A 25,171-nucleotide genomic window follows, 5' to 3' on the forward strand; every position below is an offset into this window, starting at 1 on the left:
AACATTTGAATTTTCCTTGTATATAAATCTCTCCTGACTTCTGTCTTTTACTTCTGCAACATTTTCCCATAGCCAGAGGCAGCAGATGTCCAACAGCAGCTCCATCAGCCAGTTCCTCCTCCTGGCCTTTGCAGACACACAGGAGCTGCAGCTCTTGCACTTCTGGCTCTTCCTGGGCATCTACCTGGCTGCTCTTCTGGGCAAGAGTTTCATGATCATTACTGCAGCCTATGAGCACTGACCCCACACCCCTATGTACTTATTCTTCCTCTTCAACCTCTTGTTGAACGTGTGGTGGGTTGACCCAGGTGCTGACTAAAGCTGCTCTATCACTCCCCATCCTCAGCTGAATACGGGAGAGAAGATGTAAGAAAGGGTCAGGTTAAATACTGGGAGAGTTAATGCAGTGGTCACTCTCCTGAGTTACTCTCAAGAAACCCATCTAATTTATTACCCAATCCAAAGAGAGTAGAGCAATGAGGAAAAAGGAAAAGAACCAAACTTTAAAACACACCCCATATCCCTCCCGGTTTTTGGTCAGGGTCCACTTCACTCTCCACTCCTCCCCTTCCTCCAACTGGGTGGCAAGGGGGTGGGGAAAGGGAATGGGCATTGGGGTCAGTTCATCACACATTGTCATGGCCGCTCCTTCCCCCTCATGGGAGGACTCCTCACAGTCTCCCCTTGCTCCAGCATTGGGTCCCACCCATGGCAGACAGTCCTGCATGAACCCCTCCAATGTGAGTCCTTCCCACATGGCTTCAGATCATCACCAACTACTCCAGGGTGGGTCACTTGAATGGGGTGCCCTCCTTCAGTTACAGACTTCCCCAGCCTGGGTCCTCCACAGCCCTGCCAGCAAACCTGCTCCAGCAGAGGCTTCCTGTGAGGTCACAGCCTCCTTCAGGTGTCTCCACATGCTCTAGTGTGGGGATGTCTACAGGCTGCAGGTAGAATCAGTGTTCCACATCATCCAGCATGGGCGGTGGGGGAACCACCTTACTGACCATGGCCTTCACCAGGGGCTTCAAGGGAATCTCTTCTATACTGACATGGTTCACATTTATCCCATTCCTAACCCAGGATCTCATGGTCTTGTGTGATGCAGACATTCTGTAACAAAAAACTGTGCTCTCTTTGCATTATGTCTCCCTGGTAAGGTGCTCAGATTTCTCCAGGAGGATGCTGTGGAGACAGTGATGAAGGCTTAACTATGTAGACATCAGCCTCTTTTCTTCATCCTCCACCACAACGGTTCCCCCCCCATTCAATAAAGGTGGGAGATCCGCCCTGGCCCTCCTTCTGTTCTTAATATTTTTGTAGTTTAGTCCTGGCTGGAGGGCAGACGCCCACCAAAGTCAGTCTATTACTCCCCTTCTTAGTTGGACAGGGCAGAAAATATACATTAAGTGGCTCGGGAGTTTGAATAAGGACAGGGAAGAGCCCAAAAGCAGCATTTGTCAAATTTAGGACTGTTCCCTTTCTAAGGAAAACCTTGAGCCTCAGGGATACTGGGGCTGCTACTGGGCTGCATAGAAACACTCCCCTTCCCCTGTACCTGCATCACCACCAGTCTGGCTCTTTCATGTCCCTGGTCAGGCAGGTGTTTCACCCTCTCCTGATGACACAGCCATGCCTAAGGACATCTTTTCAGCAGACTGGCTGAATGTGTGCACTTCACTTTGATCACAGGATTCCACCTCCGCTTGCTCTTCAGATGCTGCTCAGCTCTCTGGTTCTTCCTTTGAGTTTCAGAGAGTTGGAAATGTCCCATCTTTCAGAAGTCTAATGAACTGTTTGGTCAGAGGTCAGTGTGTTGATAAGTGACCTTTCTATGTATCTGATTCAAACTGTTCTGGGAGAGAATCTCCTCTGAAAGCTGACCCCCTTCACACGCTGCTTGGCCGTAGCAGGCAGCTGAGGAGAGATTAAGCTGTGTCATGTTGAACTGCTGTTTGTTGTCAGAGAAATCTGTCTGTGCCTGTGAGCACAGATGATGCCAGGAAAAGTGTTGGGAGTCCCAGGAGGACAGGGAGGGAACTGGTGGGCTTGGGGAAGGGCAAGGTTTTTACATGAAGGGTTGGGTCTAAGGAGACTGCTTTTCCTGCCTGTCCAGATCTCCTTAAGACACCTCTGGACCAGCCCCCATTGCAGCATGCTGCTGAACTTTCTTCCATGATCTGAGATGTGACAGAAACATTTTTCCTAAGAAAAAATCCTGCATTGTGAAACTCCTTTGAAGTTGTCATCACTCAAATAAAACCTCTCCAATTAGTTGTACAAGGCTTATATTTTTTAAAGAAAATGAGTTGAAGAGCCATGGTTGTAAGGGCTTTCTCGATGTTAATGAGCCCCATGGTGTGTTTTATTCTGAGTCCACAGACCTCAAGGTAGCAAGAGAAGAATGATGAAACCTCTCCAGATGTTTAGTCAGGAATAATGCCCAAAGTACCTTGAAGCATTTACAGGCCCCACCGACAGTCACTACAGACAAAGACTCCCCATGGGCTCGTTAGAGCAGACAACTGGAGGCCATGAGGACAAACCCAGGCAAAGCACAGGCAGCTCTGATGCTGAGGACACCCTGGCTGGGTCTGATGAAGCTGAAATGCCAAGCGCTGACCCCCAACACCTGGGCAGGGAGATCCTGACCCTCACCTGTGTCTCAGGGCTCTTCCTTGGGATGTGGGGAGTGTGACACCAAGGGAAGGACAGGGATGTGACTCATGGAGGCCTACCCTGGGGTGGGTGCAAGGGGAAAACAATGCTCTGTGGCCATGAGGACAATGTGTCTCCTCTGAAGCCTCTGTGGCAGGGACATCAGCCACAGCTAAGGGGGCAAAGACCTCATTACTATCAGGCCCTTTCATCCTGGCTGGCACCCTTGGCCATCTGCACCACAGCCCATCCCACACTGCCCCACACCTGTGCCTGTTTCCCTGTAGGCTGCAAGCACCCAGCACCTTTCCCAACCTTGATCTCACCCCATGATGTCCCTGCCTGTTCCGATGTCTCTCCCTCCCCACCAGCTGTTCACACAAGCACAAACCCACCAGCTCATCCACACTTCCTCTGAGTGACTATTTGCATCACAGCACTGTCCTCACAGTGACATTTCTTTATCCTCAAACCCACTTCAAAGCTGCAGTTTCAGTGGATTTGATACCCTATGTGCTTTCCACATACCACAGACAGGGCTTCCCTTAGCCTCCCCTCTCTCCGCCCTAAAGAAGCAATGGTCACTCAACCTCTCCACACAAGACCCCTCATTGTAACTTGGCATACTTTTACTGCCCACATGAGTGTTCCTCCCCATTTCTCCAGACTGGGGAGCCCCACACCGGGACTAACTGCTCCAGAAGTTGCCTCACCAGTGCTGCATCCAGATGGACAAGAAGGGCCCTTGTCTGTGTGGCCATGCTCCTCCCAGTGCAGCCCAATGTGCTCATGGCCAGATCCCTGTTCAGCACCTCTGACTGCTATGGCATCCCCTGGAATGACCAAATTCTTCTTGTGCCCGGTTCTCCACCCATCATGTCTGAGCTGCCTTGATGTGCGGGTGTTGTGCTGGAACCTTTGGTCATGGTTTCATCCCAGCTGAGGGCCGGGTACCACACAGCTACTCTCTCTCTTCAACACGGTGTGGGGGGTGGATTATGGCTGGGATGAAGGGAGAAAAAAGGAAACCAAAACACCCAAAACATCGTGGGTTGGGATAAGAACAGTCTACTGGGCCAGCAGAGAGAGACTGACAACAACAACAGGACTTTGTAGCACAATATACAAACTGGGGCTGCACAGTGCAGTTTCTCACTGAACCGCACAGCTCAGGGGGAACAGCTCAGAGCTGTCCCGAACCTGGACAGTCCCCAAAACTGCATGTCCTGCATCTGCACGATCCTCTCCCCTCCAGCCATCATCTGAGCATGACACAATTGAATGGAATACGCTCTTTGGCCAGTTTGGGTCACCTGGCTGTGTCCTGGCTGTGTCCCCGCCCAGCTCCCTGGGTGCAACTCGTGTTCTCGGAAACAGGGCAGCATAAAAACCTGACAAGTCCCTGACTGTTTGGACACAACTCGACCATCCCTGTGTTATCAGCACTGCTCTCATCTGAACTCCCAAACACGGCATTGCACCCACTGCCAGAAAGAAAATCAACTCTATCCTGGCTGAAACCAGGCCACCTTTGCAGACAAAAAATGCAACACAACAGTGGGCTCACTCTTGTAATCATACAGTATGGATAATTCCTTTGGTCAGTTATGATCAGCTGGGCCTGTTCTGTCCCCTTCCCGGCACTTGTGCACTCCCAGTTGACTCATTTCTGGAGCAAAATTAGTCCAAAGCCCTTGATGCTGTGCAAGCCCTGCTCAGCAAGGAACAAATCCATTTAGTTAGACTTTTTTGCTTACAAATCCAACCCACAGAACTTTGGGGTCTGCAAACCCCAAAGGTGAGAATTAATTCCAGCCCAGACAAAATATGGTCAGGAGGAGAAGATCTCTTCTTGTTGGAAACCTTCTTGATGTTTCTGGTCTGGAAATCCCAGCATTTGTCAAGGTCAGTTTGAAGTGCAGCTCCATTTTGTTAACAGTGCACATGTGTGCATGCAGGTATCTCTCCAAATTGTGTTCCCTCTAACAAAATGACAGCAACTGGTGTTAAAGAACCTGGGACTCTGTGGCTGGACTTTCAGCATGTTTGGAGGTCGATGAAGGTAGATGCCGAAAATGAAATCAGGGCATTTTAGGACCATTCTCGTGGCTAGGAATGCCCTGAGCTCCAAGCTTACCAGTGCTCCTAGTGCAGTGCCTGGGGAGGATTCAGTCCCCACACCTTTTGCTTTGGTGCTATTGTGTTACATGTAGAAGTTTTGAATGTGGATGCAGGTAGATCTGTAAATTGACATCAGGCCCTGTTAGTACTGTTCCCTGTCTGGGAATGCCCTGAGCCTCAAGGTTAATGGGGTTGCTCATGGGCTACCTGAGGGAGTTTCAGGCCAGGAACCTCTTTAATTCCTCACACCTTTGGTTGGGGAACTATTGCTCTACATTTAGAATATTTTAAGGGTGACACTGGTAGAGCTTGAAAATGATATCAGACTCTGTTAGGATTGTTCCCATGGCAAGAAATGCCCTGATCTCAAGGGTTACTGGGGCTAGTTGACTCTCACAGTGGAGGTTTCAGCCTACGAACATCTTTCATCCCTCAAATTTTATTTAGGAAGGAGTTATTGCTGGAGCTTTAGCTGTTTCAAAGCTGGATGGTAGCAGAGCCTGGACATGACATCAATAAATCTTAGGACTGTTCTCCTAGCAAGCAAATCTCTGAGCCCCAAGGTTACTAGGGCTGCTAGTTGGCTACCTGGGCATGTTCCATTCCAAGCAACTTTTTTCAACCCTCTCACTTTTTCTTTGGGAGATATTGGTGGACATTTAGCAGTTTAGAATTTGGACACTGGTAGAGCCTGAAAATGACATCAGGCACTGTCACCACCATTCCCTTCGTAAGGACTGACCTGAGTCCAAGTATAACTGGAGCTGATAGTGGGCTACCTAGTGAGGTTTCAAAGCAGGACAGTCTCCCCACCTTTGATTTTCTTTGGGGGGATTTATTGCTGGACATTTTGCAGTTTCAAACCTGGACGTTGTTAGAGCCCGAAAAATGATGTCAAGCACTGCCAGGAAGATTCTGTTGTCTATGAAAGCCCTGAGCCCTAAGGGTACTGGGGCTGCTTGTGGATTATCTCAGGAGCTTTCAATCCAGGAACATCTTTCATCCCTCAAAGCTTTTTTTAAGGATCTATTGCTGTTTGTTTAGCAGTTGGAAAGTGTATACTGGTAGAGCCCAAAAGTGACATCAGGCATTGTCAGGATTGTTCCCTTTCTAAGGAAAGCCCTGAGCCCCAAGGTTCCTGGTGCTGCTAGTGTGCTACCTGGGGAGGCTGTAGTCCAGACCCATCTTTCATCCCTCGCATGTTTTTTTTGGGAGATATTTCTGGATGTTCAGTGTGTTTGAAGGTGGACACTGGTAGAGTCCTAAAATGGCATCAGGCAATTTTAGGACCGTTCCCTTGGTACTCATGTACAAGGGTCAGGTTATAATGCTCACTCCCAGAGGAGAAACAGACAGACCCTCTGTGGGCTGGGAGAAGGACACTTTACTGACAAAATCACAGTGAAAAAATGATAACAGCACATCACAATCTACATTCACATCCAGTGATAACAGAGAGTACTTTACTGACCAAAGGATCACAAGGTACTGCACAGTGCAAGGACCAACCAAATGCCCCAGCCACATTCAGACTGTCCTTAAGGAACCCAGGAGTGTCCCTCCCCAACCAGCCCCTTTTACGGGGGAGAGATGTCAGGTGGTGTGGAAAACAGCCTGGACTAACTAAGCTCAGCTGTGCTAACTCAGGTCACCTCTGCTAATTTAGCTCACCTCTGCTGGCTGCTTGGGGAGGTGAACTCTTGCCTGGCCTGAAACAGGACCGCTGTGCATTTAATCTCCCCTGTCTGTCACATAGTTCTACCTGTCCAAAGTCAATTGACCATTGTTCCAACAGTGGATCTGCACACTAGCGTTTCTGGTTGCTCTCTAGATTTCCCTTCCCCTTCCCCTTGGACCATTCAGACACCTCTCAACCATCCAGCTGCTGCTCTGAGTTTCAGGGAGTTAAACCCTTGCCTTTCTTGCAGTCGTCTGACTCATTCTGTCTTTAGCCAGCTCTTGAGTTGTGGTGAGTTCACAGTCTCCTTACTGTCACAAAAACATCTGTCACATGGTTAAGCTTTGTGGCAGGTGAAGCTCATTGGTGGCAGATGGCACTTGGCATAGAGTGAGGAGTGTTTGATTTAATGGTGGATCTTGTCAGGTTTCTTCTGTTGTTGGGAAAATAACTCCCTGTGTGCTGCCTGTGTGCAGCCAGTTCTCTAAGGAAAGCAGGGGAGCTGGTACAGAGGGGCTGTAATGCCCCACTGTGGAGTGCAGCAGAGAGACCTGATGTAAGGACAAGGGATGCAAGTCCCAGTTGGCTGGTGAGAGTCATGGTGGGCTTGTGGAGATGTGCAGCAAGGTTGTCCCCACTGCACCAGACCTCAAGGGACCCTTTTTCAGACCAGTCTAGACCTCCTTAGGAGGCACCCTGGATCAATCTCAGTCAGAGGTTGTCACCTCTCCTCTACAGTGACAATAATAACCTACACCCTGAAAAAGAAATCGATTTTACTCTGAGCTCCCTTTGAAACAGCTTCAATGATCTGTACATCTCTTGAAGACTTGAAGATAATTACATGTCAAGAGACATAGCTTGTTAGGGCTTCCTTTTTATATTTAATGAGCCCTGGGGTGCATTTGGTGCTGAGTCCTTGAAGCTCAGGTACTGAGAGGAAATCACACAAAAAACTCCATGTCAAAAGTAGAAGCCAAAGTACCCTGAAGTATTAATGAGTCCCTCTGAGAGCCATTGCTGGCTGAGCCTCCCCAGGGACTCGTTAGAACAGGTAATTGGAGGCCATGTTGGTTGGTAAGCAAAGGCAATGTACAAGCAGCTCAGATGCTGAGCAAGCCCTGGGTTGGTTTGATGAAGCAGAAAGGTCAAGCCCTGACCCCCATCCCATGGAGGACAGGTCCTGTCCCTCAGGCATTGCTCAGGCTCTTCCTGGGTCAGCATGTGTTGTGTAAAGCTCAGGGAAGAACAACAGGATGAGAGTTTCTCCTTATTGGTGGTCCAAAGCCCAGCTAGAAATTCATCTGTCCTCCATTTAAATAAAAGAAAGAGCAGGGAGACCCTCCATCCCCTACCAGATTCAGGGGGAAACATTGTTGAAAGATGAGGCCAAGGCTGAGGTGCTTAATGAAATCTTTGCCACTGTCTTTAGTAATAGGAGCAGTTGTACAGAGAGAATCCAATTCCCTGAGCTGGGAGACAGGGACAGGGAGCAGAATGAGCCCACCTCAATCCGGGGGGAAATGGTCCTGCTGCATCTCAGAGTTGTGCACAGACTGAATGGGATGCACCCAAGGGTGCTGAACGAGCTGGCAAGGGGGCTCACCAAGCCACTTTCCATCAGTCCTGGCTGACTGGAGAGGTACCAGCAGATTGGAAATCAGACAACATAACCCCCTATATAAGAAGGGAGAGAAGGATGATCAGGGAAATTACAGGCCTGAGAGTTTGACTTCAGTCCCAGAGAAGCTGATGGAGCAGATCATCCTGAGCAGCATTATCCAGTTCATGAAGAACCCCCAGGTGATCAGGCCCAGTCAGCTTGGGTTCATAAGGGCAGGTCCTGTTTGACCAACCGCATCTCCCTGTATGACAGAGTGACCTGCTTCTTGGACAAAGGAAGGGCTCTGAATGTTGTCTACCTTGAATTCAGGAAGACCTTGGACACAGTTTTCAAGAACTTTCTCCTAGAGTAGTTGGCTGCTTGTGGCTTGGAAACTGTGGTGGTTCAGACCCGAACAATGGCTGAGCACCACATGCTGCTCGCTCACTCCTGGAGGAGAAACAGACAGAGCCTGTGTGGGTTGGGATAAGGACAGTTTATAGACAAAAGCACCATAAAAGGGCAACAATATGAGCCCCAATTGCACTCACACCCAGTGATAGCACAGAGAGTACCTTACAAACCCAACAATAACAGTGCTGCACCATGCCATGACCAACCCTGCCCCAAACAGCCCCTTTGATGTGGAAGTGGTGTCAGGTTGTGTGGTAAACAGCCCAGATGAACTCAGCTCAGCTGTGCAGCCTGCTGGTGGTGGTGAGCTCTGGTCTGTCCAGTAGCAGGACATTATCCACCCCTGTTCCCACACCATCTAAATCATGCCCAGATCTTACGTTTACAGAGTACTGGGGAGGTTCATGACATCATTTATTTTTAGACCATCTGCCATGGACCACCATCCAGGAAATAGTATAGAGAAATATGTAATATTTGGCCTTTTTTCTCCTTTGGCAATGTCTAAAGCCAGCTGGATGGCTTTCACCTCTGCAAACTGGCTGGATTTGCCTTCTCCATAGGCAGCTTCTGCAACTGGTTGTGTAAGACTCCATACAGCAGCTTTCCACCTCTGATGTTTACAGTGAGGCCTCTTCAGCACGTGTCACCTGCTCCTCTGGTGATATTCCAAAATCTTTGCCTTCTGGCCAGTCTGTGATCACTTCCAGGGTTCCTGGGTGATTGGGGTTTCTTATTCAAGCCTTCTGTGGGACAAGTGTGACCCACTTGCTCCACGTAGCATGAGTGACATGTTGTGTAGGAGGGTCTTTCCCTTTGAACATCCAGCCCAGCACTGGCAGTCGGGGTGGCAGGAGGAGCTGGGCTTCGGTCCCAATCACTTCTTAAGTGGCTCAAACCCCTACCTGTGCTGCCACTATTTCCTTTTCTGTTAGAGTGTCTGGATTCTCTGTAGCCCCTACTCCAAAACCACAGAGACTGATTTTGAGCCTCCCCTGGTGCTTTCTGCCAGAGTCCAGGTAGGGTCGTTCTCCCTGGCTGCAGTGTAGAACACATTTTTTACATATAGCCCAGTCTGGACAGGCCCAAGGGCTACTACACAGACCATCTCCTGTTTGATCTCTTCAAAAGCTTCTCACTACTCAGGGACCCATTGCAAAACATTCTCTTACCAGGTTACACAGCAGAGAGGGCTGACAATGAGACTGTGGTTTGGGATATGCGTTCTCCAGAAGCCCACAGTGCCTAGGAATGCTTGTGTATCCTTTGTATTGGTTGATGGAGACATAGCTGCTATTGTATTGATAACATCCACTAGGATCTCACAATGTCCATCCTGCTATTTTAGTCCTAAAAACTGGATTTCTGGAGTGGGTCCCTTGACCTTGCTTTATTTATTAGAAAACAAAGCTTTAGCAGAATTAGGATAATTTTCTTCCCTTTCTCAAAAAATTCCTCTTCTGTGTTGCCCAGTTGATGATCAGTTTCTAAATGGGAATCAGGGAGTCTCTGTTGGGTGTGGTATTGTTGCCCGTCCACCATCATGGTAGCAACTGGTACTCGCTGTTTTTCAGCCTTTAGCAGCCCCACATCAGCAGGGTCTTCTGACAGTCCAGGCAGAAGAGACACTTGTTCAATGTCTTCTGTCTCTGAGGCAGCTATTGCAAAAGCCCACTGGTACCCTTTTGGGTCTTTGAAGTGCCCTCTCCAGAGGAGGTCTATGCACAGGATGCACAGAGCTGCAGACCATCAGGATCACACTAAATCATCTCTCACATGGCTAATTCCCTCATATAATGGATAAACTGCTCCATGGTTGTCCACTTGTCTGTCCAATACACAACATCTTCAATGCACTGGTTCCTTGCCCTTACCCTTGATAGAAGTCACCTCCAGAGGTTGAGGGCTTGAGACTTCCTTCCAATTGCCTTGTTACTGCCTCCTCTCTGGACAGGGATCCCAGCTGCTTGGCCTCCCTGCCTTATCCCTGCTGTGTGCCCCATTGTCCCAGCATCGCAGTCGCCAGGTGATGATGTGCTCCCCTAGAGAGGGGCTGAAGTCTTTTCTCATGTCTCTCAGCTCAAGGACAAGGATTGGGTTATAACCTCTGATATTGCCTTCAGGTCCTTGCAATTGTCCCAGTTCATCATCATCCTGCAAGATGAGGACTGATTTCTCCATGTATTTCTTCTTCTGGATAGAGGTGACTGACAGGTGTACTGGTTGGCTGTCTGGATCAGCTCTGGGGTTGGCCTCTGAGGTTTGAGTACCCATGGTGCTTGTTGGGGAGACTGGAGGAGCTGCACTCTCTGAGGCACGGGTAGCTCCAGTGCCTGTTGTAAGGGTTCTTTCTGGCTCAGCTGTGGTGGTGGTTTCAGAGGCCTGGGCAGCCACAGTGCCTCTGGATCTGTTTTTCTTGTCTAGGTAATTTTTAATGCCCTCCCACACCCCATGCCACCCCTGACCCTTCAGCCCAGGGAAGACCTCTTGGCAATATTCTTGGAGCAGTTGTTGGTAACACATAGGTCCAGACAGACATTCAGGAGAGAGAGCAAGACACATATGCTGGTCTGAACATCCCAGGGATAGTCAACGTTCTCAACTGATGCTGTAAAAAGCCTAAAGGGAAAAGGGGAGGAGAAAGCACCCATCACCTCATCCTCTACTGTTATCACAAACCTTCAGGCCCCACCTTGGACTCCAAAAAGGTCTGTGGTGGTTCAGCTCCAACTAGTGGCTGAGCAGCACATGCCGCTCACTCACTCCTACAGTAGAAACAGACAGAGCCTCCGTGGGCTGGCCTAAGAACAGTTTACTGGCCAAATCACCATGAAAGGAGAACAGCCCACAGTGAATTTCACTTATACCCAGTTATGACCCAGTAACTGCACAACATGACTACCAACCCGATGACTTGGCTGCACTTTGACTGCCCTGGAGGCACCAGGAGTGCCCCTCCCCAACAATCCCCTTTTCTGGGGGAGTGGTGTTAAGTGGTGTGGAAAACAGCCTGGGATAACTCAGCTCTCCTGTGCTGCCTGCCTGGGGAAGTTAATTCTGCCCTGGCAATATCCAGGACAGATGGAATGGGATTGGGATGGGGATGGGATTGGGATGATGTAGTCAAGGCACCCATCGATGAGGTGGCGTGTCAGTTTGCCAGGGTTGTTTGCCTGTGCAGCTGTAAAGTCACAGGCTGTAGGAGGTGATAACTGCCCTATGACCTGGCCAAATCCTTCCACAAACTCTGCCAGCCAGGGACTGGCTGCTGAGGGAGTAGAAAATGTTGGAGAGACTATAACAATGATCATTAAACTGTTGCCCAGAGGAGCAGCCAGGTAGATACCCAGGAAGAGCCAGAAGTGCAGGAGCTGCAGCTCCCATGGGTTCTGTAAAGGCCAGGAGGAGGAACTGGCTGCTGGAGCTGCTGCTGGACATCTGCTGACTCTGGGTATGGATGGTCCTAACTGTGACCATCTGGTGTCTTTTCATTTGGCCAAAGGAATTCCCCACCAGGTTCAAAACTGCTGCTCCCAGGCACTGCCCTCTTTCAGCATCACTCTATTAGACCTTTAACCCACTCATGTCTGCTGGAGCACCTCTCACCTTCCATGCAGCCATGCTCCTGAACCTCTGCAGGGGGACAGAGAACCCTCCTGTCCCTGTCAGAGTGTTCTGTCTCATGCAGAGACAAGGAAAGGTGATTGTCCTGCCCAGCTCTGGTTTGATCAGGAGAAAGGACTCTGCTGGACACAAGGATTTCTCCCAGGCTGAGGGTGGAAACGTCAGTGAGAACTTCAATGTCATTCCAAGTAGGTTCCCTGGATGTTAAGGGTGGAGCCCAGAGGGAACCAAGGGTATGATGTCTTCCCCTGCTTATCTGATGTGAGCTGGGCTGGGCTCCTGGGATGGACGGTGGGAGCTCAGAAATATTGCAGCGCTGCAGAGAGACAGCTCTGGCCAGGAGCAGCTCCTCTACCAAGCACACAGGGCTGGGGACACTGCCTGTAGGCACCGAGGGGAGACCTGTGAGGCTGAGAGAGCTGATGGATGCTGAGAGCTCACTGCAGGAGAAATCTCCACAGCACTCTGTGGAGTCTGTGGGTGCAGGGCAATGCAGGTTCTGTTCCTGGAGGGATCTTCTAAAGCTGGGACATGGGGCAGTGTGTGGGGTCTGTCAGGAGGACAGGTTCTCTATAGGGCAAGAAAGTGCTGCCTGGAAGGGATGCCCTTCTGCCCCATCAGAGGGACAGGGCAGGACAGCTGTCTTCTCCTGGGCAAGGCTGCAGAGGTGTGAAGCAGCGTGTGCACCCAGGGGTGCCCAGGGCCGTCCTTGTGAGCAGGGTCCCTGTGCCCTGGGGGCTGTGTGCTGGGGCAGGGACTCTGCTGCTGCCAGGGTCAGCACTCAGCCTGCCTTTTAGGCTTTCCACGGGGATAGAAAAGGACCTGTGGGTTGAGGGAGTGACCAAGGGAAAAGCAGAATAAAGTCCTTCTGCAGTAAAACAGTACTGCCTGGGTCAGCTTTGCTCCCAGCTCCAGCTGATCCTTGAGAAATTCCAAAGGGAATTTGGAGAGCAACAAGGAAGCATTTTCGTGTCAGGCAGAGTCTTTGCTTTGACTTTTCCTCTCCTGTGGGCTATGCTGACTGCGGTGTATTAGAACTAATTTCTCCCCTCAAGAATGTCCACATCAGAGGATTTCCTGAGCCCTGCACACACAGAGGTTCCCCCAGGGCAGTGCCCTGATACAAGGAGGGGTGTGCAGAGCAGAGCTGAGCACAGGGCAGGATTGATGAGGTCTGTGAGCACAGAGCAGGAGGTGACATGGGCAAAGAGAAGCATCTCCAGGGGAAGCTGCAGGCGTCAGAGCAATTGTCAGGGAGGGAGAAACAAGCAGCTCCTCCCAGGAATGCCATGGCAGTGTGGATTTGGGACGTCCTTGATATCCCCCCATGTGCGGACACTGATATTCTACAGGAATACCAGGGTGTGATCACAGAGCACCCAGCACAGGGCAGCTGAGTCCAGGGCTGATGGACAGAGCAGCTCTCCCCACTCTGCACTCAGGGAAACTTTTCACTGGCCCTGCAGCAGCAATGTCAGGCAGTTCTGACAGAAGAAACAGTCCTCAGTTGCAGTGAGGAGGAAAGCAAATCTCCAAAGCTCTGATCTTCCGTAGGTTAAAACTGGAGTGTCAGTGCTGAAAAGCTCATTCCTATCCACAGGGGATTTAGTCTGAGTTCACACCATCCTTCTATTTACTGACTGTTGCCAGGCAGGACTGCGTTCTCAAGAGCCCACAGCTGACCCTCCTTAAGCCAGCACAAAAGGGACCTGCCAAAAGTCCTCCTGAATACAGAGAGTCAATGGGAATTGGAAGAGGTTTTCCTCCAAGATGATTTCCCTAACGACTCACTGTGCCTTTTCCTCCTCTGACAGGTCTCCACACTTGACAGCAGCAGATGTCCAACAGCAGCTCCATCAGCCAGTTCCTCCTCCTGCCCTTTGCAGACACAAGGGAGCTGCAGCTCCTGCACTTCTGGCTCTTCCTGGGCATCTACCTGGCTGCTCTCCTGGGCAATGGCCTCATCATCATCACCATAGCCTGTGACCACCACCTCCACACCCCCATGTACTTCTTCCTCCTCAACCTCTCTGTTCTTAACCTTGGCTGCATCTCCACCACTGTTCTCAAATCCATGGCCAATTCCTTGTGGGACACCAGGGCCATTTCCTACACAGGATGTGTGGCTCAAATCTTTTTCTTGGTATTTTTGTTCTCATCAGAGTTTTCTCTTCTCACTGTCATGGCCTATGACCGCTACGTTGCCATCTGCCACCCCCTGCACTACGGGACCCTCCTGGGCAGCAGAGCTTGTGTCCACATGGCAGCAGCTGCCTGGGCCAGTGGGTTTCTCAATGCTGTGCTGCACACAGCCAGTACATTTTCAGTGCCCCTGTGCCATGGCAATGCTGTTGAACAGTTCTTCTGTGAAATCCCCCAGATCCTCAAGCTCTCCTGCTCAGATGCCTACCTCAAGGAAACTGGAGTTGTTGTGTTCAGTTCCTGTTTAGTTTTTGGGTGTTTTGTGTTCATTGTGGTGTCCTATGTGCAGATCTTCAGGGCTGTGCTGAGGATCCCCTCGCAGCAGGGACGGCACAAAGCCTTTTCCACCTGCCTCCCTCACCTGACCGTGGTTTCCCTGTTTCCAAGCACTACTGTGTTTGCCTACCTGAAGCCCCCCATCCTCTCCTCCCTATTTCTGGACCTAGTAGTGGCATTCCTTTACTCAGTGTTTCCACCAACAGTGAACCCCCTCATCTACAGCATGAGGAACAAGGAGCTCAAGGATGCCATGTGGAAACTGATGACTGGATGTTTTAAGCAGCAATAAAGTGCTCATATCAATAACAATGTAGTCTCTATTTAGTAGGATTTAATTTTTTGAAGTATTTTTTCCTTTTAGATTGTCTATGTTATAATTACATGGTGCACATTAGTCCTATTCCTAACACAGTATCTCTAGGTCTTCTTTGCTCCAGACAGTACGAAATGACAAAGTATGCACAATTTGCAGCATATCTGCCTCCAAAGGGACACAATTTTTCCTTCTTTTATTGTATTATTTTATTTTTTTAAATTTACAAGCACCTCTTCTTCTCCTGAAACATTTGTCTACTTGTCTGGAGTGGCAATGCTTTCCTACAAGAGCAGAATGGGAATTGCCAGTATTGGTACCCACGGCAGCAGAAGAAATACTAACCTTCCCCTGTACCTGTCTTACCTCCAGTCTGTCTCTTTCATCTCCATCATCATGCAGGTGTTTCCACCCCTCCTGATGATGTGGCCATGCCTAAGGACAGCTTTTCAGCAGACTAGATGGACGTATCCTCACTGAATTCCACCTTCACTTGCTCTTTGGTCATTCAGATGCTGCTCAGTCTCCATTTCCTGCTTTGAGATTCAGAGAGTTGGAAAACATCCCATCTTTCAGAAGTCTAATGAACTGTTCTGTCAGCAAGTCAGTGTGTTGATAAGTGACCTTTCTATGTATCTGATTAAATCTGTTCTGGGAGAGAATCTCCTCTGAAAGCTGACACCCTCCACACGCTGCTTGGCCGTAGCAGCAGCTGAGGAGAGAGATTTCATGGGTATTAAACTGTGTCATGTTGAACTGCTGTTTGTTGCCAGAGAAATCTGCCTGTGCCTGTGAGCACAGATGCTGCCAGGAAAAGTGTTGGGAGTCCCAGGAGGCCAGTGAGGGAACTGCTGGGCTTGGGGATGAGCAAGGTTCTCCATGCAGGTTTTGATCTGAAGAGACTGCTTTTCCTGGCTGTCCAGATCTCCTTAAGACACCTCTGGACCAGCCCCCATTGCAGCATGCTGCTGAACTCTCTTCCATGATCTGAGATGTGACAGAAACATTTTTACCTAAGAAAAAATCCTCCATGGTGAAAATCCTTTGAAATTTTCATCACTCAAATAAAACCTCTCCAATTAGTCATACAAGTCTTATTTCTTTTAATTAAAATGTGTTGAAGTGCCATGGTTTTAAGGGATTTCTGGATGTTAATGAGCCCCATGGTGTCTTTTCTTCAGAGTCCACAGACCTCAAGATACCAAGAGGAGAATGAAGAAACTTCTCAAGAAATTCAAGTCAGGAGTAATGCCCAAAGCACCCTGAAGCACGAACAGGCTGCACTGGGAGCCATTACTGACAAAGCCTCCCCATGGGCTCATTAGAGCAGACAACTGGAGGCCATGAGGACAAACCCAGGCAAAGCACAGGCAGCTCTGATGCTGAGGACACCCTGGCTGGGTCTGATGAAGCAGCAATGCCAAGTGCTGACCCCCAGCCCCTGGGCAGGGAGATCCTGACCCCCACCTGTGCCTAAGGGCTCTTCCTTTGGATGTGGGGAGTGTGACCCCATGGAAGGACAGGGGTTTAATACATGGTGTCCTCCCCTGGCATGGGTGCAAGGAGGTAATGATGCTCCATGGCCACAAGGACAATGTTTCTCCTCTGAGGCCTCTGTGTCAGGGCCATCAACCACAGCCAAAGGGACAAAGACCTTGTTTCTATCTGGCCCTTTTAGCCTGTTCAGCACCCTTGGCCATCTGTACCACAGTTCATCCTACAGTTCCCCACACCTGTGCCTGTGTCCCTGAAGGCACATTATCCCCTTCCCGACCATGCTCTCACCCCATGATGTCCCTGCCTGCACTGCTGTGTCTCCATCCTTGCCAAATGTTCCCACAAACACAAACCCACCAGCTCATCCACACTTCCTCAAAGTGACATTTTACACCACAGCACTGCCCTCAGAATGACATTTCTTTATCCTCACGTCCACTCTGACCTTCAAAGCTGCAGTTTCACCTTGACTTCCTTTCTTAGGTTCTTTCCCTGTAGCACAAAGAGGGCTTCCCTCAGCCTCCCCTTCCCCAGGCTAAAGAAGCCCCGGGTCTCTCAGCCTCTCCACACAAGACCCCTAACTGTATCTGGTCAGACTTTCTGTGACCACGTGAGGGTTTCTCCACATTCCACCAGACTGGGGAGCCCCACACTGGGACTGACTGCTCCAGAGGTGTCTTCACTGGTGCTGAGTCCAGATGGACAAGAATGGTCCTTGTCTGCGTGGCCACTCTCCTCCCAGTGCAGCCCAATGTGCTCGTGGCCAGATTCCTGTTCAGCACCTCTGACTGCTATGGCAGCCCTTGCAATGCCCAAATTCTTCTCCCTGCAGCCTGTTCTCCACCCGTCATGTCTGAGCCTGTCTTGATGTGTGGGTGTTGTGCTGGAACCTTTTGTCATGGTTTTGTTCCAGCCAAGAGCTGGACATCAAGAGGCCACGTTCTCTCTAGGAGGATGATGTGGGCTGGGAGGGATTGGAGACAGGGGGAAGGGAGGGAAATGAAAACAAAAAACATAGTAAAACATACAACACTGGTGATTCCCAGTGCAGTTTCTCACCAAACCACACAGCTCAGGCCCTACAGCTCAGAGCCCTGCACTCCTACCCCCACCAGCCCCCTTTATGCTGAGCTTGATGGAATTGGCATGGAATACCCTCTTTGCCCAATTTTAGGTCACCTGTGCAGGTTTGTCGAGGTCTTTTTGAAGGGAAACTCCATCTTTTTAATGGTCCACATGTGCTTGCAGGTGTCTCTCCAACTTGTGGTGCCTCCAATGAAATGCAAGCAATAGGTGTTAGAGACCCTGGGACTCCATTGCTGGACGTTCAGCATGTTCGATGTTGGACTATGGAAGAGCCTGATAATGACTGCTGGCACTGTTAGGACTGTTCCCTTGGCTGGGAATTCATGATTCTCAAGGTTTATGGGGCTGCTTGTGTACTCCTGGGGAAGTTTCAGGCCAGGAACGTCTGTCTCCCTCACAACTTTTTGCTTGGGACGTACGGCTGGACGTTTAACAGGTTGGAAGGTGGGTGCTGGTATAGCTGGAACATATAGCACCATATTACTACCCTGAACCTCCCCTTTTCCCCCACAGATTCACCCATATCCACCCCCAGAACCCTTGTACAACATCCTCACACCCCTCCCATCACGCATGGGTGCCCCCACAATTAACCCTCCCAGCACCCCTGGTGGATCCCCAAAACCTAATTACCCCCACCCCTTCATTTTCACCTCCAAATCCCCTCATATCTCACCCAAACACTCCTCTACTCCCTCCAGATGCCCTCCCTTCTGCAATCATGGGTGCCCTCCACACCTTCATCCTGCCCCCCAGCCCACCCTTAACCCTTCCCAGGCACCCTGGCAGGCACCCCCCACCCCCCTGTATCCCCCTTGACCCCCTGCTCCCCCCAAAGAAATCCCACTCATACACCCCCAGCACTGCCTACACCACCCCCAGGCTCCCTACAGAACCCATGGGTGCCGCCCCTCACTCCCCAGCACTGTGTTAAACCCCCAGCACCACTGGTGGTCCCCCAACACTCCCCATAACCCCAAACCTCCTATTTTCCCCCTCAAGTCCCAACATATCTCTCCCCAGCACCCACTATACCTCCCCCCAAAACACCTCCCCAACCACCTATGGGTTTCCCCCAATTTAACCCCCACATCCAGCCCAGCCTTAAACCTATCTAGTACCCCTTGTTGCCCCTCAAATGCCCCCATAAACCTCAAACTCCACCCTTCCCCCCAAAAATCCTCCCATGTCCCCCGCAGAACTACCCTGAGTCCCCCACACCCCACCTCCCCAGCACTAATGGGTTCCTCAGCACCACATAAGCCTCCTCAGCCAAACATTAATAACCCAGCAAACTCTATACCCACCAGCACCACATTACTCCTCCAACCCCCTTCCTTTTCACCTTCAAATTACACCATACCTTCCCCCAAGACCCTGCCTCAACCCCTACAGCCCCCAGCAACAGTAAGTGTGTCCCCACCACCACCTCTCCAGCCCTATCTTAACTCCCCAAGCATGTTTATACCCCCAAATACCATGCAACCCCTCATAACCCTGCTGTAGCAGGGGCCAATATGGTGCTGAGGGGGTGTGCAAGTAAGTGCTTGGCAGGAGAAAGGTCTCCTTTATGCCAGTGCTGAGATCAGCCATGTTCAGTCTTGAATGGGCCATCTTGCTTTGCCTCATCCTTCTTCTGCTGGCTCATTTTGCTCCTGGGAATGAGCTGTTGTTCCTGAGCTTGTTCATCTGCAGAAGGGAAGGGACTGGCATGGATAGAAATAAAGCAGGTGTGTTTGGAATAGCAGGAAAGGGAATGAGGAGAAAATGCCTTTGTCCTACACTGTCAAAAGCCCAACACCAGCCCCACCCCCCGCTAAAGTAAGGAAATGGGAATGGCACTTCTGAAGGTAAAGGAGACTTTGCAACAGGTGATAGAAGTAGTGCCACAGAATCACAGAATCACAGAACACTGGGGGTTAGAAAGGACCTTGAAAGATCACACAGTCCAACCTTCCCTGCCAGAGCAGGATCATCTAGGCTAAATCATACAGGTGGCTTTGAATGTCTCCAGAGAAGGAGACTCCCCAACCTCTCTGGGCAGTCTGTCCCAGTGCTCCATCACTCTCACAATCTGAAAGTTCCTCTTTACATTCACATGGAACTTCCTCTGCTCCAGCTTGTACCCATTGCCCTATGTCTTATCACTGACCATCACTCTCAGAAGAGCCTGGCTCCGTCCTCCTGAATCTGACCCTTTATATATTTATAAACATGAATAAGGTCAGCCCTCAGTCTCCTCTTCTCTGAGCTCAAGAGGTCCAGCTCCCTCAGCCTTTCTTCATAAGGAAGGTATTCCACTCCCTTAACAATCTTGGTGGCCCTGAGCTGGGCTCTTTCAGCCCACAACACATCTCGAGTGCTGTGTCCAGTTCTGGGCTCCTCACCATAAGAAAGACACTGAGGTCCTCGAGCAAGTGCAGAGAAGGGCAACCAGGCTGGGGAAGGGGCTGGAGGGCAAATCCTCTGAGGAACGGTCGAGGGAACTGGGGCTGTTTAGATTGGAGAAGAGGAGGCTGAGGGGAGACCTTATCAACACCTACAACTACCTGAAGGGAGGTTGTTGAGAGGTGGGCAATGGTCTCTTCAGCCAGGTAACAGGTGATAGGACAAAGGGAAACGGCATGAAGCTGGGCCAGGGCAGGTTTAGATTGGATATTAGAAAAAAAATTTTACTGAAAGAGTTGTCAGGGCCTGGAACAGGCTGCCCAGGGAGGGGGTTGAGTCACCTTCCCTGGATGTGTTCAAAAAAAAGGGTAGATGAGGTAGTTAGGGATATGGTTTAGCATAGGATGGGAATGGTTGGACTCGATGATCTTAAAGGTCTTTTGCAACCTTGTGATTCTGTGATTCTTTCAAGGAGTTCTCTGTCCTTCTTGAACTGAGGGGCCCAGAACTGGACCGAACATTCCAGGTGATGTCTTACCAGGGCAGAGAAGAGGGGGAGAAAGACCTCTCTTGACCTAGTAAGAGCACCCCTTCCAATACACCCCAGGATGCCATTGTTCCTCTTACCCAGGAGGGCACATTGCTGGCTCATGGTCATCCTACTGTCTACCAGGACCCCAGGTACCCCGTCACTCTCCAACAGGCCATTCCCCAACTGTCGCAGATGGGATAGGTAAGGGGGATGCACTTCACTCTTAAGAGAGAGGCAATAATGTGTTTATTGATATAAACATAAAGGGATCATGGAAGAAAGTTCAGCAGCATGCTGCAATGGATGCTGGTCCAGAGGTCTCCTAAGGAGATCTGGACAGGCAGGAAAAGCAGTCTCTTCAGATCAAAACCTGCCTGGAGAACTTTGCTATTCCGACAGAGCAGCAGTTCCCTCCCTGGCCTCCTGGAACCCCCAACACTTTTCCTGGCATCATCTCTGCTCACAGACACAGACAGATTTCTCTGGCAACAAACAGCAGTTAAACATGACACAGTTTAATAACCATGAAATCTCTCTCCTGAGCTGCCTGCTACGGCCAAGCAGCGTGTGGAGGGGGTCAGCTTTCAGAGGAGATTCTCTCCCAGAACAGTTTTAATCAGATACATAGAAAGGTCACTGATCAACACTCTGACCTTCTGACAGAACAGTTCATTAGACTTTTGAAAGATGGGATGTTTTCCAAATCTCTGAATCTCATAGCAGACACTGAACATTTTATCAGCTTCTGAATGACCAAAGAGCAAGAGGAGCTGGAAACCTGTGAGCAAACTGAAGTGTGCATGTCCACCTAGTCTGCTGAAAATATGTCCTTAAGCATGGCCGTGTCATCAGGAGAGATGGAAACACCTGAATGATGAGGCAGATGAAAGAAAACGACTAGCAGTAATGCAGGTACAGGGGAAGGTCATTATCTCTTCTGCTGCCATAGGTAGATTTCTGGAAGTTCCTGAGTAGTCAATTGATTCAGTTGATGAAAATGTGATCGTAAATTGTTTGTGTAAGAGAGGAATATTTTGGCCCCTTGGAGGCAGACATGATGCAACAAGAGCACAGCTTAGTACTCAGCGTCTGGGTAACAGAAGACCGGGAGATAGAGCATTAGGAATGGGAGGAAGGTGAACCAAGATTTTGAGACTTATGGATAACAGAACCAAAAAAAAAAAAAACAACCGACTAAAAATCTACTAAGTACAGACTGGTCCTAATATAAGTTCCATGGCCAGCGATATACAGAAGAAGATGAGCAGTTTATTGCTGCTTACAAACATCCAGTCATCAGTTTCCACATGGCATCCTTGAGCTCCTGGTTCCTCATGCTGTAGATGAGGGGGTTCACTGCTGGTGGAAACACTGAGTAAAGAAATGACACTAACAGGTCCAGAAATCGGGAGGAGATGGGGGGAGGCTTCAGGTAGGCAAACACACCAGTGCTGACAAAGAGAAAGACCACAGCCAGGTGAGGGAGGCAGGTGGAAAAGGCTTTGTGCCGTCCCTGCTGCGAGGGGATCCTCAGCACAGCCCTGAAGATCTGCACATAGGACACCACAATGAACACAAAACATCAAAAAAATAAGCTGTCATTGAAGATAATGACTCCAATTTCCCTGAGGTAGGCATCTGAGCAGGAGAGCTTGAGGATCTGGGGGATTTCACAGAAGAACTGGTCAACAGCATTGCCATGGCACAGGGGCACTGAAAATGTATTGGCCGTGTGCAGCACAGCATGGAGAAACCCACTGGCCCAGGCAGCTGCTGCCATGTGGACACAAGCTCTGCTGCCCAGGAGGGTCCCGTAGTGCAGGGGGTGGCAGATGGCAACGTAGCGGTCATAGGCCATGACAGTGAGAAGACAGTACTCTGCAATTATCAAGATTAAAAAGGAAAAGAGTTGAGCCACACATCCTGTGTAGGAAATGGTCCTGGTGGCCTGAAAGGAATTGACCATGGATTTGGGAACAATGGTGGAGATAATGCCAAGGTCAAGACTAGAGAGGTTGAGGAGGAAGAAGTACATGGGGGTGTGGAGGTGGTGGTCACAGGCTATGGTGATGATGATGAGGCCATTGCCCAGGAGAGCAGCCAGGTAGATGCTCAGGAAGAGGCAGAAGTGCAGGAGCTGCAGCTGCCTTTTGTCTGCAAAGGGCAGGAGGAGAAACTGGCTGATGGAGCTGCTGTTGGACATCTGCTGCTGTCAAGTGTGGAGACCTGTCCAAGGAGGAAAAGGCAGTGAGAAATTAGGGAACTCGACTTTGAGGAAAACCTTTTCCAATTCAAACTGAGTCTCTGGTCTTTGGGCAGGTCCCTTTTGGGAGGTCTGTTTTGTGCTGCCTAGAGTGTGTCACTGCTGAGAGGAGGGTCAGCTGTGGCCTCTCAAGACCTCAGTCCTGCCTTGCAGCAGTCAGTGTACAGAAGGATGGTGTGATCTCAGACTAAATCCCCTGTGGATAGGAATGAGCTTTTCAGCACTGTCACTCCAGTTTCACCTGAGGGCAGAAATGAGCTTTGAAACTGCAGATGGGGGTCCTGAAGTAAGGGTCAGCTCAGTGCTAGCCCTATGAATGGCCATGCCCAGAGCCCCAGGTAATGGTGGGACAAAGGCAGCAAGGACATGAGGGGAAACAGCAAGAAGTGCTCCAGCGAAGGCTGGAAGGACAGGGATAGACAGACAGACAGACAGGCACTCAGGGGTTTCTCTTTACTGAGGGTTGGGCTGCTCAGGAGAACACTCAGCCTGAAACCCTGGAACTCCTGGTGCAGAGTCTGTGCTGGGTGGCAGAAACAAGGGGATTGCTATGGGAAAGTGTCAGTACTGCAGGGGATGTCAGGGAGGTACCAAATCCCCACTGCCAGGGCATTTCTGGGAGCAGCTCCTTCTCCCTCCCTGACAATGGCTTTGCTGCCTGGAGCTGTCCCTGCTGATGTTTCTCTATGCCCAAGTCACCTCCTGCTCTATGCTCACAGAGCTCATCCAACCTGCCCTGCGCTCAGCTCTGCTCTGCATACCCCTCCTGGCATCAGGGCACTGCCCTGGGAACCTCTGTGTGTGCAGGGCTCAGGAGACGCTCCGACGTCTTAAAGAGAATTGAGTTTTCGTTGTGTATTCCCGAGGGGAGAAATAAGTTCTCATCTACCACACTCAGCACAGCCCACAGGAGAGGAAAAGTCAAAGCAAAGACTCTACCTACAGGAAAATGCTTCCTTGGTGTTGTTCTTCTATATTATTCTTCAGAGTCCCTTTGCAATTTCTCAAGGATCACCAGAGCAGGAAGCAAACCTGACCCATGCAGCACTTTCTTGCAGCAGAAGGACCTTATGCTGCCCTTCCCTCGGTCTCTCCTCCAACTCACAGCTGCTGTCTCTATCCCTGTGCAAAGCCTACACGTCAGGCTGAGTACTGACCCTGGCAGCAGCAGAGTCCCTGCCCCAGCATACAGTTCCCAGGGGTGCCGGGACCCTGCTCACAAGGACAGCCCTGGGCACCCCTGGGTGCACACGCTGCTTCACACCTCTGCAACTGTGACCAGCTGTCCTGTCCTGCTCCTCTGATGGGACAGAAGGACATTCCTTCCAGGCAGCACTTCCTTGTCCTAGGGAGAACCTGTCCTCCTGACAGACCCCACACACTGCCCCATGTCCCAGCTTTAGGAGATCCCTCCAGGAACAGAACCTGCATTGCCCTGCACCCACAGACATACCAGGGAGAGGCTGTGGAGATTTCTCCTCCAGTGATCTCTCAGCATCCATCAGCTCTCTCAGACTCCCAGGTCTCTCCTCAGTGCCTCCAGGCAGTGTCCCCAGCCCTGTGTGCTTGGCAGAGGAGCTGCTCCTGGGCAGAGCTGTCTCTCTGCAGCGCTGCAGTGTTTCATGGAGTCACTCCATCCCAGGAGCCCAGCCCAGCTCACAGAAGAGAAGCAGGTGAAGAAATCATGTATTCCATCCCCTCTGGGCTCCTTCAAAGTGTCTCTGGAGCTCCAAGGAACCTACTTGGAAAAACACTGAAGTCCTCACTGAGTTTCCCTCCCTCTGCTGGGGAATAATCCTCCTGTCCAGCAGAGTCCTTTCTCCTAATCATAGAATCATAGAATCATAGAATGGTCTGGGTTGGAAGAGACCCCAAGGATCACAGAGCTCCAACCCCCTGCCACAGTCAGGGACACCAACCTCCAGGCCTGGAGCTACACAAGGCTGCCCAGGGCCCCATCCAACCTGGCCTTGAACACCTCCAGGGACGGAGAATCCACTACCTCTCTGGGCAGTCTGTTCCAGCCCCTCACCACTCTTTCTGTAAAAAACTTCCCCCTAATATCTAATCTAAACCTTCCCTCCTTTAGCTTTAGTCCATTCCCCCTTGTCCTGCCATTGTCTACCCTTTTATAAAGTCGAATCCCCTCCTGCCTATAAGCTCCCTTCAGGCACTGGAAGGCTGCAGTGAGGTCCCCCCGCAGCCTTCTCTTCTCCAGGCTGAACAAGCCCAGCTCCCTCAGCCTCTCTTTGTCAACCAGACAAATCAAACCAGAGCTGAGCAGGACAATCACCCTTCCTTGTCCACATGAGACAGGACCCCCAGGCAGGGGCAGGAATGGGACTCTTTTCCCTTGTGAAGGGCAGGTAGTCAGGTGAGTGACTCCAGACCCTTCATCCTTGCTTTGCACCCCTGGGGCTGGAAGGGAACACAGGTCTGACCTATGTCTACCTCAAAACAAACCAGGAATGACTCTTTGGGAGCCATGGGAGAGGCTTATCCCCTCTTATACA

General features: G+C 50.5%; 1 protein-coding gene across 1 annotated transcript; it reads left to right on the top strand.

Moving 5' to 3' along the window:
- Window positions 1–13,935: 13,935 nt before the first annotated feature.
- LOC311202389 (olfactory receptor 14A16-like) lies at window positions 13,936–14,868 on the top strand (the record flags this gene model as incomplete). The annotated part of the gene is made up of 1 exon (XM_084276982.1): window positions 13,936–14,868. The coding sequence occupies one exon, from the start codon at window positions 13,936–13,938 to the stop codon at window positions 14,866–14,868; it is 933 nt and encodes a 310-aa protein (XP_084133108.1).
- Window positions 14,869–25,171: the final 10,303 nt, after the last annotated feature.

The sequence above is a fragment of the Gallinula chloropus genome (assembly GCF_964237585.1).
Source record: "Gallinula chloropus genome assembly, chromosome: 30".
In the NCBI taxonomy this organism is placed as follows: domain Eukaryota; kingdom Metazoa; phylum Chordata; class Aves; order Gruiformes; family Rallidae; genus Gallinula; species Gallinula chloropus.